This window comes from Pongo pygmaeus, chromosome 5, assembly GCF_028885625.2.
Source record: "Pongo pygmaeus isolate AG05252 chromosome 5, NHGRI_mPonPyg2-v2.0_pri, whole genome shotgun sequence".
In the NCBI taxonomy this organism is placed as follows: Eukaryota; Metazoa; Chordata; class Mammalia; order Primates; family Hominidae; genus Pongo; species Pongo pygmaeus.
This window is the reverse complement of record NC_072378.2, coordinates 7,951,563-7,967,745: the sequence shown is the minus strand read 5'-3', so window position 1 is coordinate 7,967,745 and position 16,183 is coordinate 7,951,563. Positions and strand designations below refer to the sequence as shown.

The 16,183-nt window shown below is 41.3% G+C and overlaps 1 protein-coding gene across 1 annotated transcript in view; it reads left to right on the top strand.

Moving 5' to 3' along the window:
• The first annotated feature begins 4,791 nt into the window (after positions 1–4,791).
• Positions 4,792–16,183, top strand: part of BLOC1S5 (biogenesis of lysosomal organelles complex 1 subunit 5) — a 45,494-nt gene continuing 34,102 nt past the window's right edge. Inside the window, exons 1-2 of the mRNA XM_054490861.2 lie at positions 4,792–4,951; positions 6,592–6,674. Coding sequence (XP_054346836.2) covers positions 4,840–4,951; positions 6,592–6,674 — 195 coding nt within the window. The 5' untranslated portion in view covers positions 4,792–4,839. The remainder of the gene's footprint in view (positions 4,952–6,591; positions 6,675–16,183) is intronic.

The window sequence follows — 16,183 nt, the reverse complement described above, 5'->3', positions numbered from 1 at the left end:
GACAAGGCATAGCTCTAAACAATAAGGCCACAGGCTTACTTTGAGCAAGGTGAGAAACTTCCAGCCACCTGATTACAAATTCCAAAGCTTCTTTGGTGCAGTCGATGAACTAGTCTGTTCATGTAATGTAAGTTCTCCTTCTCCCCCATCCCCATTTTCCCTGACCTTCTGCAACACACATACCTTGTCTTAAAAACCCTTAGAAGTTTTAAACTCTTAGACTGACCTCATGAAGTTTCCAGTTCCTGACCATTTTCACCATTTGACTTGAGCCCTGTTACTTGGATAAAAGAACTCTATCATTGACTCTCATTATCAGATGCTGAGGAAACAGGTAATAGACATTGCAATAAAGCACAGGTTCTCAGACTTAGCATGCATGGGAATCACCTGGGGCTTCTCAAACCACAGATTTCTGGGATCCAATTTGAGTTTCTGATTCAGGAGGAGTCTAATACTGCTGCTGTGATGACCATACCATGAGAACCACTGTACTACACCTGTCCAAAGCTTAGGTGACAGGCATACATAGGGCTAGCCGCATGCACACAACAACTCATGCTTTTGTCTTTTTGCACAGCTGAGTCCAGTTTAATGAAGGTGTGCCCAGGGTGGTGGATGGAATGCATTCTGTGTTCCGATGGGTTGGCTTTGTCACCGGAGCAGTTACTTTCTAGTAGCTCTTGCCGTAAGCCCTGCATGTTCTCCAAATGATGGAGCTACACCAGAAGCTTCTCTATGGGGACCTAGCAGCATGTGGTACAGGAAGATTCAGTACTGGATTATAAAATTGCTTCAGCCTAGAAGACCGCTAATGCTAATACAAAGTGTGCTACTTCACACTAAACTGGCTTTCATGCCCAGTGTGCCCTAAGCATTTCCAAAACTTTTTTTTTTTTTTTTTTTTTTTTTGAGATAGAGTCTCGCTCTGTTGCTCAGGCTGGAGTGCAATGGTGCAATCTTAGCTCACTGCAACTTCCGCCTCCCAGGTTCAAGCAATTCTCCTGCCTCAGCCTCCCAAATAGCTGGGATTATAGGTGTTTGCCACCACACTCGGTGCTAATATTAAAATTTTTTGTATTTTTAGTAGAGATGGGGTTTCACCATGTTGGTCAGGCTGGTCTTGAACTCCTGATCTCAGGTGGTCCACCCGCCTCAGCCTCCCAAAGTGCTGGGATTACAGGTGTGAGCCACCGCACCCGGCCACATTTCCAAAATGTTATGAGATTGCTACACAGTAATATTTAGTACCTCACCCAAAGAGACCACCTACTCTTTTGTTTTTGTTTTTGTTTTTGTTTTGAGACAGTTTCGCTCTTGTTGTCCAGGCTGGAGAGCAATGGTGCAATCTCATCTCACCGCAACCTCCGCCTCCTGGGTTCAAGCGATTCTCCTGCCTCAGCTTCCCAAGTAGCTGGGATTACAGGCATGCGCCACCATGCCCAGATAATTTTGTATTTTTCGTAGAGACGGGGTTTCTCCATGTTGGTCAGGCTGGTCTCAAACTCCTGACCTCAGGCGATCCGCCCACCTCAGCCTCCCAAAGTGCTGGGATTACAGGCATGAGCCACCACGCCCAGCAAGACCACCTACTCTTTTCTCCTCTTTTGCTTTAATCAGTTTTTGCATTTTTTAAAATTTTTTAACCCATTTCTAAAATAGGTTAGACAAACGAAGATAAGAAATAATGTCAATAAAAGATGTTGCAGAGGAAATCTCATGGAGTGGATTTGATAGAACACAAAATAAACTTAGGAGTCCCTCTATTTCCCACCCTGTGCCTATTATGATTCCCCTTGATGGGTTTATACTAAGGAATAAATTATAATTTTATTCTTTGTATACATGTAGTTACTCATTTATTTTTTAATTTTCACAAGATTCAATATGGGATTACAGCAAATAATTTCCCCCGAAGTCAGAACTTTACTTCTACTAAATTGACAATATCTCCATGATTTAGATGTCTTGACTCTCAAAAAGCACAGTAACTGGAAAAATCCCTTTACAATCCCATGCTTATATTTGTATATGATATTGATTCTCCAATCTTGTATAGAGGTTATGATGTGAGTACAGCTATTCTTAAAAATGTAAAGGTACTTAATGTATGATTTCATTTCTATAATATTTTTGAGGTGAAAAAATTTTTAGAAATAGAGGACAGATGATAGGTTGCCAGAAGTCAGGCTGGGGACAGGGAGGAAGGTAAATGTGGCTATAAACAGGAACCTTAACGAGATCCTTATGGCATCGGAACTGGTCAGTATGTTGACTGTGATGATAGATGCATAAATCTACATGTAATAAAATTGCATTAACTTAAACATATACACACACAATGAATACAAGGAAAACTGGTGAAATCTGAATAACGCTGGTGGATTGTATCAATGTCAATATCCCAGTTGTAACATTAGCATTTGCAAAATGTTACCACTGGGAGAAACTAGGCAAAGTGTAAAAGGAAACGCTATTATTTCTTACAACTGCATGAGAATCTACAAATATCTCAATAAAAATTTCATTTTAAAATACAGGAAAAGTCTCGTCAATCCAGAGACAATACAAGACCTTCAGGGAGAGGATAAGTGTCCCATTTTAGCCTCAAAACTCTTGAGATTTCATGGGTCAAAGACCAAGGACACACTCATAGCAGCTGAATGTGCCAGGCAAAATGGCACTGCCAATGTTGCTTCTCAGTCTCTCAGCTGTCTGAGCTGCAGTGTAAAGATTTATATAAAAGTGGAGAGAGAACAGAGGCATATGCTGGACCTCACCATCCCAGAGAACAATACAACTTAATAGTGTATAATCAAATAGCTAGAATACATATTCACAGGCTACAAGCAACAGACTTGCAGAAAAGTAATTGTGTACTTATTCAGTGTTGGCTCCCCTGCAGGCTGCATGAGGAAAGGAAAAGGCTGCATTAGTCTTGTTCACCACTGTATCTTAGCTCCTAGCACTATGCTGGGCACATAGCAGCTGCTCAATAACATATTTGTTGAATGTTTTTGAATGAAAAAATGAAAAGCCCATGTGGCCTGTTAAAGTTAATATAGCTTCTCTCTCCCTTCTCTCCAAATCTCCCTTCCCCACTCTCTCTTCACCCACCACCTATGCTTAAACACATACACAGAGGCAGTTGTTTCTGCCACATACAAGTCAGGCAGTCATTTAACCTCTCTGTGCCTCAGCCTCCTCATCTGTAAAATGAGGACAATAATAATAACTACTTCAAAGGCCGGCCATGAGGATTAAATGAATGCATATTTGTAGACCACTTACAGTGTTACCTGGCATGTAGTAAGTGCCATGTAAGTGTTTGTTAAACTGCAGTGCTATCCAAAGTTAGCACAGACTTCAGAGGTCAAAGCATGGTCCTCCTCAAGACTCCCCTTCAGACACCTGCCACAAGCTTTGGGGTTCCCAGGCCACCTGCACTTCTGACCAGCTGTCTCTGTCACATGCCCAGGGCCTGAGCACTGTCTGCTAGGGTGCCTCAGTTCTCACCCATGCAGCTTCTCTCTATACATGATGTTTCATTGCTATTCGCTTTACTCCCTCAGGTTTCACAGAATGACTCATAGAACTCAAGAAAGTGCTTTCCTTACTATTACAGTTTTATTATGAACGACACATATCAGGATCAGCCAAATGAAGAGATGCATAGGGTGAGATGTGGGGATTTCCCAAATAGAAGCTTACGTGTCCTCAAGAACGCTTCCCCCTCCTGACACTCTGATGAATGATTATCGACCAGTAAGCTCACCTGAGCTTCCATGTCCAGAGTACTCACTGGGGTTCCATTATGTAGGCATAAGCTGGTTAAATCATTGGCCACATGGCTGAACTCAGTCTCCAGCCCCAATCTGCTCCCCAGAGGTGGGCCTGCTTATGTGGCTCAAAGCCTAAGCCCTCATGGTTGGCCCGCCCTTCTGGTGTGGCCAGCCTCCATTCTGAAATCATCTTGGGCCCTCCATGAGTCATCTCATTAGCATAAACTCAGGTGTATTCCCAGAGGCCCACCATGAATAACAAAGACCCTTCTATCACTTGGGAAATTCCAAGGATTGAGGGTACCTCCCAGGAACCAGAGTCAAAGTCCGGTCAAATTCTTTATTATACAGCATAAGTTTACTGACTTGAACAGTCAGAGGGAGCAAGAAAAGCATTCTAGGAAACAGGTGTCTAAAAAGAAAGGCAGGAATAGTCTGCCACACTCATGGCATAGTAGGGAAACAGCCCCCAGCTGATTGGCTTTGCTATACAGTAGTCCCACCTTATCTGAGGTCTCACTTTCTGTGGTTTCATTACCTGCAGGACGGTACAATAAGATATTTTGTGAGAGAGACTACATTCACATAACTTTTATTAAATTGTTCTAATTGTTCATCTCGTACTGTGCCTAATTTATAAACTTTATCATATGTATATACAGGAAAAAACATAGTATATACATGGTTCAGTACTATATGCAGTTTCAGGAATCTACTGGGGGTCTTGGAATGTATTCTCAGCAGATATGGGAGGACAACTGTACTGTAATGCACCAGCCTTGAGCCAAACAACCAGGACTCTGAGTTTAGCTCCAAAGTTCAAGCACCTTCCTAGTCTAGCAGCATCCGCCCTGATCCAGCATGGCGGCAAGAGCTTGTTTCAGTTCACACCCTGACTACACGGCAGGCGCCTTTCCGGAACCGCCAGCTGGGTAGATTAAATTTCTCCGGCGCCCTGTAATGACGCCAAAAAAAAAAAAACCCGGGCGCGCCTTGTAAGAGGGCGGCCGGGTTTGCGCAGGCGCAGCGCGGCCGCGGGTGGGCGGAACTGGTCGGGATGAGTGGCGGAGGGGCAGAGACCCCTGTGGGTTGTGAGGCCGCCCCGGGCGGTGGCAGCAAGAAGAGGGACTCCCTAGGGACTGCGGGCTCAGCGCACCTCATTATCAAGGGTACGGAGTGTCAGGGCTATAGTTCCTGGTGGATCCCAGCACAGCCTCATCTCCCAAGCGGCGCCCTCTGACCCGGGCCGACCCCCGGCTCCCGGGCTGGCGCGCGTGCGTTTGTGCGGGTGGGGGAGTCGTGATCGGTCCCTGCCTTTTTCCCCGCGCCAAATGCGTCCCGCCACAACCAACCAGCCCAACTCCTCGTGTTTCCCCGCTTTCCTCTGTCGCAGCCTGAGCCATCAGGCCCGCCCCCGTCCATTCCGCAAGCTCAGGACCCCTGGGCGCAGAGCCTTTGGGCAGCGTCGCGACGGACGTGTAGTGGAAAGGTTATTGGACCTGGGAGGCGGGAGGCAGTCGTTTAGGAGTTGAGTGATTTCGGGTCACTGGCTTTACTCACTCTCCTACCCGATCTGTTCCTGGTCGTGCGAGGAGTAAGTGAGATACACTTATGAAAGCGCTCTATAGCACCGTAAAGAACCATTCACATTCAGAAATGTCCATGTGTTCTGTGTGCTTTGAGCTGGGAGAAGGTTACAACCTAGATTCCCACAGAATCTGCATTAGGTTTGACTCCTAAAGCTCACAACGCTGTTTGCTGCGTGAAAGTCTTTGACAGTTGAGTTGTAGTCCTTTATATATACCAGATATATACAGTGCTTGTATTCGTATTTTTTCTACTTGACATGCTTAAGAAGATATGTCCTAATAAAATTCATTAAAATAGAGAATTGAAACCTGCCCATCGTATGTCTGCAAAAATGAAAAATTTGGGGAACATTGCCAGTGAATGAATATGAATAATACATTGTCTTAGATTTAATTTCTCAAGGAATTTTGAGATTTACATTTTAAACTACATAGTTGTAACTAAGAAGAATAAACTGACTCACCAAAAGACTTAAATTCAGACCTTCTTTTCTTAATGACTTTTTCAGACTTATGATAAAGAGACTTACAATGAACATTCACCACCCACCTTAATAAATAAATTACTAAAAGCCCCACTGTGTCTTGCTCTAATTGCACTAGTTCCCCTCCCTCCTCTCAAGGTAGCCACTATCCAGAATTTGGTGTTTATTATTCTTGTGCATTTCTTTATAGTTTTGTTGCTTCTATCTATATCCCAAAAGGAAATATTTTGAATATTTTAAAGTTTTATGTAAATTGCTTTAATCCTTCTGAAACTTGCTTTTTTATTATATTTATTATAAAATATGTGTTATTTTTTATGTTTATGTTGATAAGTGTAACTCTGATGTATTTATTTTTACTTGGTGATTCACAGAATTCCATTGTATGAGTATGGTTAAGGTGTTTTGCATTTTTTCTTTCGATATTACACCTATGCTGTAATAAATATATATAAATGGCCTTATTCATTTGTGCAAGAGTTTTCTAGGCTACATACCTAGGCATGAAAATGCTAGGTATACATGTCTGCAACTTTATTGGATACTGAAGGATTGTTCTCAAAAGTAGTTGTATCAGTGTACACATCCACTGGCAGTGGATGAGATTTCCTCTTAGTCCATAGTCTAAACTGGATTTTAACCTTCATCTCTTGGTGGGGAAGGGAGAGAGTAAAACAAGCTAGAGATTATGGCATTTAGCATGGATTAACCCTGAATTTCATTTTATCTTTATAGATCTTGGAGAAATTCATTCAAGGCTTTTGGATCACAGACCAGTTATTCAAGGTGAAACTCGTTATTTTGTAAAAGAATTTGAAGTGAGTATTTAAACTTATTTTATAAAAGTACTTCCCTAATTGTTAGTGTGTTATTATACAGAAGAGAAATTCCCCAGTTTTAAAATCTGATTTTAGTTCATGTGTTCATAAAATATACGAAGTAAAAATGATGAAGACGTAAAAATTGTTGTTTTTAACGGGATAAGTTCCATACTAAACAGCAGGAGACGTAAGTTCTGGTGCCTACTCTAGGGTATTTAATGTCTGTTGATCTGAGGTTTTTTTAATCTATAAAATGAGATATAGTGGGGGAAAAAAAGGGATTTTAGAGATTGATGGGTCTGAGTTTTTCAGACTCATTTTCTGTATTTTTTTCCTCAATTGAGACATCACCAATTATTCAAGCAGTCAAATTAAAACTTAAGAATTATCCTTGGCTATTTCCTTTCTTACAGGTTCCACATTCAGTGACCACATCTTTTAGACGTTACCTAGATGTTTACCTCATAAATGTCCATTCTTTCTGACAGGTTTTCCTGCTTTATCAACCAAGTCAAATCCAGTTTTCACCCTGCTGCCAGAGGAATCTAACATTATTTCACTTTTTAAAACCTTTGATAATATTTCTGTCCACAGGATAAAGTCCAAGCATTGTTCTGTGACCTGGCTCCTGCTTTTCTAGCATAACCACCTGCTACTCTACCTTACATACTGTGTTCCAGCGACAGTGATGCATGAACATGCCATCTTGTTTCATATTACTGTAGTTTTGTACATGTATAATTGGTTTATTGTGCTTTAAGCAGTAACTTCTCAAACTGCTGTTGGGATGGTAAATGGTGTTGTGATTCTGTGTAAGTTTCCGTTTTTTGCAAATGATACTGACCAATCAGGATGTGCAAACATGCCAAAAAGAGAGAACCTTTTAATAAACCCAGTTGAGGGTTTATTAAAGATAGAGGCCCAGAGCTGTTGCATTAGATAACCATTTCTGGGTGCAAAAGATGCTGTGACTCAAAAACTGCATAATACTTCACAGGATATGTGCATTTTAGAATATTGTCTGGTACCTAGGAATTAACTAGGTACATAACCAAGTTAATTATACATGTTAAGTAACATGTGTAATTGGTTCAGTTAACATGTTAATTAGTGTGTATAATTGGTTTAGTTAACATCTTAACATGTATAATTGGTTCATTGTTCATTAAGCAGTAAGTTCCCACAATCTGATTATACTACATCGTCATCATTTAAAAAAAATTTTAAGTCTTTTTTACCTTTTTGATATTTATTTATTTGTCATCATTATTTATTATTCTTATTAGGAATAAGAATAATAATGTGGGAGACACAGAAAATTATCCAGAGACTATTCCTTTACCGTGCTGCGTAAAGATGATTACCAATTCTTTAGTAAGAAAGTGGAGGCCAGGCGAGGTGGCTCAAGTTATCCCAGCACTTTGGGAGGCCAAGGTGGGCAGATCACTTGAGGTCAGGAGTTTGAGACCAGCCTGGCCAACATGGCAAAACTCCATCTCTACTAAAAAATACAAAAATTAGCCGGGCATGGTGGCATGTGCCTGTAGTCCCAGCTACTCGGGAAGCTGAGGCAGGAGAATCTCTTGAACCCAGGAGGAGGAGGTTGCAGTGAGCTGAGAACGCTCCATTGCACTCCAGCCCTGGCGATGGAGCGAGACTCTGTCTCAAAAAAATAAAAAAAGAAGAAAGTGGAAATTTCTATACAAACTTGCTATAAGATTTATACAGTGTGTTGTATAAATATGTTTTTAAAATTGTATTGAGTTTTACATGTATAGAATGTGGATTTAGTTCTTAAATGTGGGAGTTATATTTTCTTCTTTTTACTTCACTTCAGCAACCACATTATCAGCAAATCTACCTCTAAAACATATCTTAAATCTTTCTACTTATCCTTCTTGCCATTACCCCCATCCCAACCCAGCTCACCGTCAGCCCTCACCTGGCCACCTGCAGTAGGCCCCTACCTGGTCTCCTTGATTTCAGTCTTATCTCTGTGAAATAACCTTTCTCACCCAGTAGCCAAATGGTCTGCAAATCCAGTTGTACCACACCCTTGCTTAGCCTCCTCCTACTTTGGCTTTTCTTTACATGGACAGTGCACTCCAGCTCCTTGGCTGTACTTAAAAATCCTAGATGATCTCTGACCTCTACTTGTCTTTCCGACTTTATTGTACACAACTCTTCACTCCTTGTGTTTCAGCCACAATTCTTCCTTTCTTTTTCTTTAACACATCACGATTGTTACAGCATCAGCAATTCCATCTTCCTAAGATGCTGCTACTTCTCATTTTTCACATGGCTTATTATTTTTGGTTTAGATTGCAGGTTAAATATCACCTCCAGCCCTTTAATCCAAAGCAGTCACCAGTACACTCTATCATGTCACCCTAATTTACTTCAATATATGGCACTGTATTCATTTTCTAAGTCTATGTAATAAATTACCACAAATTTAACAGGTCAAAACAGCTTATAATAACAGCTGATTATATAAAGTCAAACAAAATGTGTTGAGCACTTATTTTATGTGAGGCATAATATCAGGAAGTAATGATATGCCAGTGAATAAGACAGACGTAGTCCTACCCTTCATTCTTACAGTGCTTTGAAGAATGGTCTTTATTATTGAAGAATGGTCTCTGAAGGGCTCAAGAACATTTTATCAGCTAAGTTTGAGTTGCTTTTCTTGAAAAGTGCTTGATCCAGTCTTTTCACACAGTGACCAACACGACCAATTGGTCTTCCCTCCGCAGTTGGTCTTCTTGAGGGTTTAGTGTAGCACAGAACCTCAGGCTCAAATGCCTTTTCTGTCTGTTATACTCTCCTCTCAAATTAGAAGGAAAAAGCTCAACATGTTTCAGAGGCTTTAGGTTTGAATATACATCTGCATTATTTGTACTTCTTTTCTATCTTGGCCAAAACAATGATATCAGATAATTAATAAATGTGGTCTTTGGTTAGATAGAGAAGAGTGGCGAAGCAGAGCTGCTGGTACCTCCTGGAAGTTTCATCTTTTCTGTATCATTTGAATGTAGGTTACTTTACGAAAAAATGGCTAGCACTTAAAACTAAAGTTGTTTATATGTTTAAAAAACTTAAGGTATATGGCAACAATTACCTTTTTCTTTATAAAATTTTATTTGTAAAAGAAGGGAGTAAGTGCCACATGGTGGCAGCATTACTTAAATTATTGAAGTCCTCTTAGGCTATTTTAAGCTCTCTTTTTGTTTTCGTTAGTATTTAAGGACAGTTGACTGTCTGTCTCCTGACTTTATACAAACTCGTTTTCCGTTGATTCCAATGAACATTATGGACAGAGATTCATAAGGATCTCATCTTTCAGATGGAATCCTTCCAGTGAGTATTAATGTAATACTATCAGTGGGTAAAGGCATTGTCCTCTGTGCCACTGTCTTTCTAGCCTTGGAGGAACTGTTACGGCCTTTCTCATGTGGAGCAGAACAGAGACTCATGGTAGTCAACAAGTATTTAGACATGCTTATAGAGTATATAGTCCTGTATAAGTTCCTTATTTAGTTTTTAGCAAACTTTATTCATGCAATGCTTTATGGAACAGTTGTTGAATACCTACGTATATCAGTAAGGAGTGTGTTTAGTTAATAGTGACAGAGATCTGAAAAATAGTGGATTTAACAAGTGATTAATTTTCTATCACAATATGCAGAGTTTAGAGTTAGCTTAGGGCTGGAATGGTGGCCCTATGACGTTAGCTTTTTCTTCCAGTTTTACCTTCTATCCCCCTGGGATGTTGCCTTTGTCCTTATGCTTACAAGGTGGCATTTTTTGTTTTGTTTTGAGACAGGGTCACGCTCTGTAACCCAGCCTGGAGTGCAGTGGCACGATCATGGCTTACTGCAGCCTCAACCTGCTGGGTTCAAGCAGTCTTCTTACTTCAGCCTCCCAAGTAGCTGGGACCACAGTAACCCGTCCTCTGAATGGAGCTGCATAGCTCCCCTCTCTGTTCTTAGTTGTGTTTGTCTTTGAACTGAGAGACCATTTTCTTGTACATGTAAATTAGTCTCTGCCATAAGGAATGAAATAGTTTCCACTACTCTCTCTTGATTCTTCCAGATTACAATGCCATGGCCGGCTGTTTGTTTGTTTTTTTTAATTTTCATAGAGACAGGGTCTCACTATGTTGCCCATGCTGGACTCGAACTCCTGGGCTCAATTGATCCTCCTACCCCAGTCTCCAAAAGTACTGAGATTATAAGCATGAGCCACCATGCTCGGCCTACAAGGTGGCTTTTGGACCTCCAGCCATTACATGTGCATTTCATGTAGCAAAAAGGAAGGCAGGTAGGAAATAGCCAGCAGTCTCTGTTATAGGCATGTTACCACTCCAAATAAAATTTAGGTGTTGATAGCAAGAGAGAAGGGAATGGAGGCAGAGGTACCAGGCATACAAGACGTGTAAAAATAAATAGGAAACAATTCCTACCTCCATGAAGTTTACCATCTAGGGAGAAGAAAGGCATGTAAACAAAGAGTCATCATGGTGTAATTGTTATAATAAAATAAGCACAAAAGACTTGAGAGCTCAGAAGAGGAAACAACTCGAGAAACAACTTCTAAGAGAGCTCAGGGAAATTTTCATAGAACGGGTGATGTTTGGACTGAAAGAAAAATAAGTGTTAGGAAAAATGAAGCAAATGTTGGTTAAAATTAGAGGCAAAAAGAAAAGTATTTAATAGTGCAGTAATTATAAGAGTTGAGAGGGGTTGTTTTAATTAATTCTAATGTGGGTTAAATTGATGAAGAGAAAATTCCCCCAAAGGCAGCACAAGAATTTCACTTGGTCTCCTGATTCCTTGTTTTTGGTTATAGGTTACTAGAGACGCTGTCAGGTTAAAACATCATTTTATCAGTGTCTGTTCCATATAACACATGATAAGTATGTTTATACACCATATGGTTTTAAATCTTGTGACTGATTTAAATTATATCAGTCTCATTTTCTCTCTAATGCTATCAGATTACATCAGAAAGCAAGCTTTATGAGTGCTGAGCTTTGCGCTGAGAATTTTCACGCCAGAAACAATATACATATATAAATAAACAAATGTTAGTTTATATTCTTCCTTGTGTGATAAGTGTGAACAGTACCCCTCAGTTAAAAATATCAGCATAAAAACAAACGCACACCAGTTGGTGAGTTTAAGGGAAGAGACTTTCTAACGTCTTTTTTGTATAATAGTGTCGTGGGTTTTTTGGGGTTTTTTTTTTTTTGTCTTTTCTTTTTTTCTTTTTCTTTTTTTCTTTTTTTTTTTTTTTGAGACAGTTTCACTCTTGTTGCCCAGGCTGGAGTACAATGGTGCGATCTCAACTCACTGTAACCTCCACCTCCCAGATTCAAGCGATTCTCCTGCCTCAGCCTCCCAAGTAGCTGGGATTACAGGCATATACCACCACGTCCTGCTAATTTTGTATTTTTTTAGTAGAGAACAGGGTTTCACCATGCTGGCCAGGCTGGTCTTAAACTCCTGACCTCAGGTGATCCAACTGCCTCAGCCTCCCAAAGTGCTGGGATTACAGGCGTGAGCCACCACGCCAGGCCTTTTTTTGTCCTTTAAATTGATTATTAATGGGTTGTTAGAGAGATATGGCTACTAATTCACTTACTGTGTGTAGCTACCAGTTTGCTTGCTACAATAAATAAGCCTTTAAATAAGTAGTTCTCTTAGTAGGTCATGGACTCTTTTAATAATTTTTTTCCCCAGAAAAATGCATAGAGAACATATGTCTTCAATTTGACTACAATTTCAGGAGCACCCTGGAACCCCAAAGCCCATTTATAGGCCCCAGAATAATAACCTATCCTCTGAATGGAGCTGCATAGCTCCACTCTCTGTTCTTAGTTGTGTTTGTCTTTGAACTGAGAGACCATTTTCTTGTACACGTAAATGAGTCTCTGCCATAAGCAATGAAATAGTTTCCACTACTCTCTCTTGATTCTTCCAGATTACAATGCCATCTGGAGAAGGTGGCAGTGGCGGTGGCATAGTTTTATGTTTTGTTTTTTTTCCCCCTCGAATATGTCTAAAAGCAGAGCAATTAGCACAGCAAAACCAATCTACATCTGTAATAAAACCAGGCAACAGGGTACCCGTGATACCAATGGCCAAGTCACCAACAGCTAAAAGACTTCTGTGGTATCAGAACTGCCAGAGGGAGTGGAAAGAATGCAGAGGGACTTGTGAGAGCCTTGAGTGCTAGAAAAAGTCTATATCACGTTTCTGTTTAAGAAAGGGAATTTAAAAGTATGTACAATATATTGGTATATTTCAGAAATATTGTGGGTTTGGTTACAGGCCTCTGCAATGACGTGAATATTGCAATAAAGCAAGTTAAACAAATTTCTTGGGTACCCAATTAATAGAAAAGTATGTTTACACTATCCTGTAGTCTATTAAGTTTGCAGTAGCATTATGTCTAAAAAGCAATGTACATACCTTAATTTAAAAATACTTTCTTGCTAAGGCTGCTAATAATCTGAGCCTTCAGCAAGTCATAATCTTTTTGCTAATGGAGAATCTCATTTCGATGTTGATGGCTGCTGACTGATCAGGGTGGTGGTTGCTGAAGATTGGGGTGGCTGTGGCAATTTCTTAAAATAAGACAACAGTGAAGTTTCCCACATCAATTGACTCTTCCTTCTACAAAGATTTCTCTGTAGCATAAAATGCTGCTTGGTAGCGTTTTACCCACAGTCGAAGTTTTTTCGAAATTTCAGTCTTCTCAAACCCTGCTGCTGCTTTATTAACTAAGTCTATATAATATTCTAAACCTTTTATTGTCATCTCAGTCGTGTTCACAGCATTTTCAATATGTCTTTCTAAGTGTAATCATTTCTGGCTTTTGATTAAAGTGGGAGTTGTGCAACTCTTCCTTTACTTAAACACGTACAGGCCATTGTAGGGTTGTTAATTGGCCTAATTTCACCAGGAGTAGATTCCATCTCAAGAAACTGCATTCTTTGCTCATCCATAAGAAGCAGCTCCTCATCTGTTCAAGTATTATTATGAGATGCAGCAATTCAGTCACATCTTCAGGCTCCACTTCTTTTTTTTTTTTTTTTTTTTTTTTTTTTGAGACGGAGTGTCGCTCTGTTGCCTGGGCTGGAGTGGTGCAGTGGCGCAATCTTGGCTCACTGCAAGCTCCGCCTCCTGGGCTCACGCCATTCTCCTCCCTCAGCCTCCCGAGTAGCTGGGACTACAGGCACCCGCCACTGTGCCGGGCTAATTTTTTTGTGTTTTTTTAGTAGAGACAGGGTTTCACCGTGTTAGCCAGGATGATCTCGATCTCCTGACCTCGTGATCTGCCAGCCTCAGCCTCCCAAAGTGCTGGGATTACAGGCGTGAGCCACCACACCCGGCCTTCAGGCTCCACTTCTAATTCTAGTTGTTTTGCTTTTTCCACCCCATCTATAATGGCTTCCTCAGCTGAAGCCTAGAACTGCTCAAAGTCACCCATGAGGGTTGGAATCAACTTCTTCCAAACTCCTGTTAATGTTGATAGTTTGACCTCTTCCCATGAATCATTAATGTTCTTAATGGCATCTAGAATGGTGAATCCTTTCCAGAAGGTCTTCAATTTACTTTGCCCAGATCCATCAGTGAAATCGCTGTCTGTGGCAGCTATTAAGAAATTTATTCCTTAAATAATAAGTCTTGAAAGTTGAAATGATTTCTTAATCCATGGGCTGTAGAATGGATGTTGTAGGCTGGGCGCAGTGGCTCACGCCTGTAATCCCAGCACTTTGGGAGGCCGAGGCGGGCGGATCACAAGGTCAGGAGATCAAGACCATCCTGGCTAACACGGTGAAACCCCATCCCTATTAAAAATACAAAAAAATTAGCCAGGCGTGGTGGTGGGCGCCTGTAATCCCAGCTACTTGGGAGGCTGAGGCAGGAGAATGGCGTGAACCTGGGAGGCGGAGCTTGCCGTGAGCCAAGATTGCGCCACTGCACCCCAGCCTGGGTGGCGAGACTCCGTCTCAAAAAAAAAAAAAAAAATGGATGTTGTATCAGCAGACGTGATAACAACACGCATCTTCTTGTCTATCTCCATCAGACCTCTAGGGTAACCAGGTGTATTGTCATTGAGCAGTGATGTTTTGAGAGGAGTCTTTTTTTCTGAGCAGTAGGTCTCAGCACTGGGCTTCAGTAAACCATACTGTAAACAGATGTGCTGTCATCCAGGCTTTGTTGTTCCTTTTATAAAGCACAGGCAGAGTAGATTTAGTATAATTTTTTATGACCCTAGGATTTTTGGAATGGTATGTGAGCACTGGCTTCAACTTCAAGTCACCAGCTGCATTAACCCCTAACAAGAGAGTTAGCTTGTCCTTTGAAGCTCTGAAACCAGGCATTGACTTCTCTCTAGCTATGAAAGTCCTAGATGGCATTTTCTGCTAATAGCAGGCTGTTTCATATACATTGAAAGTCTGTTGTTTAGTGTAGCTACTTCAGCAATGATCGTAGCTAGATCTTGCAGTCTACGTTAGCACTTGTTGCTTCACCTGGCACTTGTATGTTAGGAGATGTTGTCTTTCCTTAAATCTTATGAACCAACCTCTGCTGGCTTGGCTTCAAACCTTCCTTCTGCAGCTTCCTCACCTCTCTCGACCTTCATAGAATTGAAGAGAATTAGGGCCTTCCTCTCGGTTAGGCTTTGACTTAAGAGAATGTTGTGGCTGGTTTCATCTTCTCTCCAGACCACTCAAACTTTCTCCCTATCAGCAATAAGGCTGTTTCACTTTCTTATCATTCGTGTGTTCACTAGAATAACTTTTTTTTTTTTTTTGAGATGGAGTCTCACTCTGTCACCAGGCTGGAGTTCAGTGGCGCAGTCTCAGCTCACTGCAGCCTCCACCGCCCGGGTTCAAGTGATTCTCCTGCCTCAGCCTCCTGAGTAGCTGGGACTACAGGCGTGCACCACCCTGCTCAGCTGATTTTTGTATTTTTAGTAGAGACAGGGTTTCACCATGTTGGCCAAGATGGTCTCAATCTCTTGACCTTGTGATCTGCCCACCTCGGCCTCCCAGTGGAATAACATTTTTAATTTCCTTCAAGAATCTTCCTTTTCCACTGGGCACAGTTGCTCATGCCTGTAATCCCAGTACTTTGGGAGGCCAAGGCGGGTGGATCACCTGAAGTCAGGAGTTCAAGACCAGCCTGGCCAACATGGCGAAACCCTGTCTCTACTAAAAATACAAAAAAATTAGCCAGGCATGGTGGCGCTCGGCTGTAGTGCCAGCTACTTGGAAGGCCGAGACATGATAATTGTTTGAACCTAGGCGGCAGAGGTTGCAGTGAGCCGAGATCACACCGCTGCCCTCCATTCAGGGTGACAGAGTGAGATTCTGTCTCAATAAAAAAAAAAAAAAAAAAATAGAAGTTTCTTTTCCATTCTCATCTTGGCTAAATATCTGGTGCAAAAGGCCTCGCGTTCATCCTGCCTTGGCTTTCAACATGTGTTCT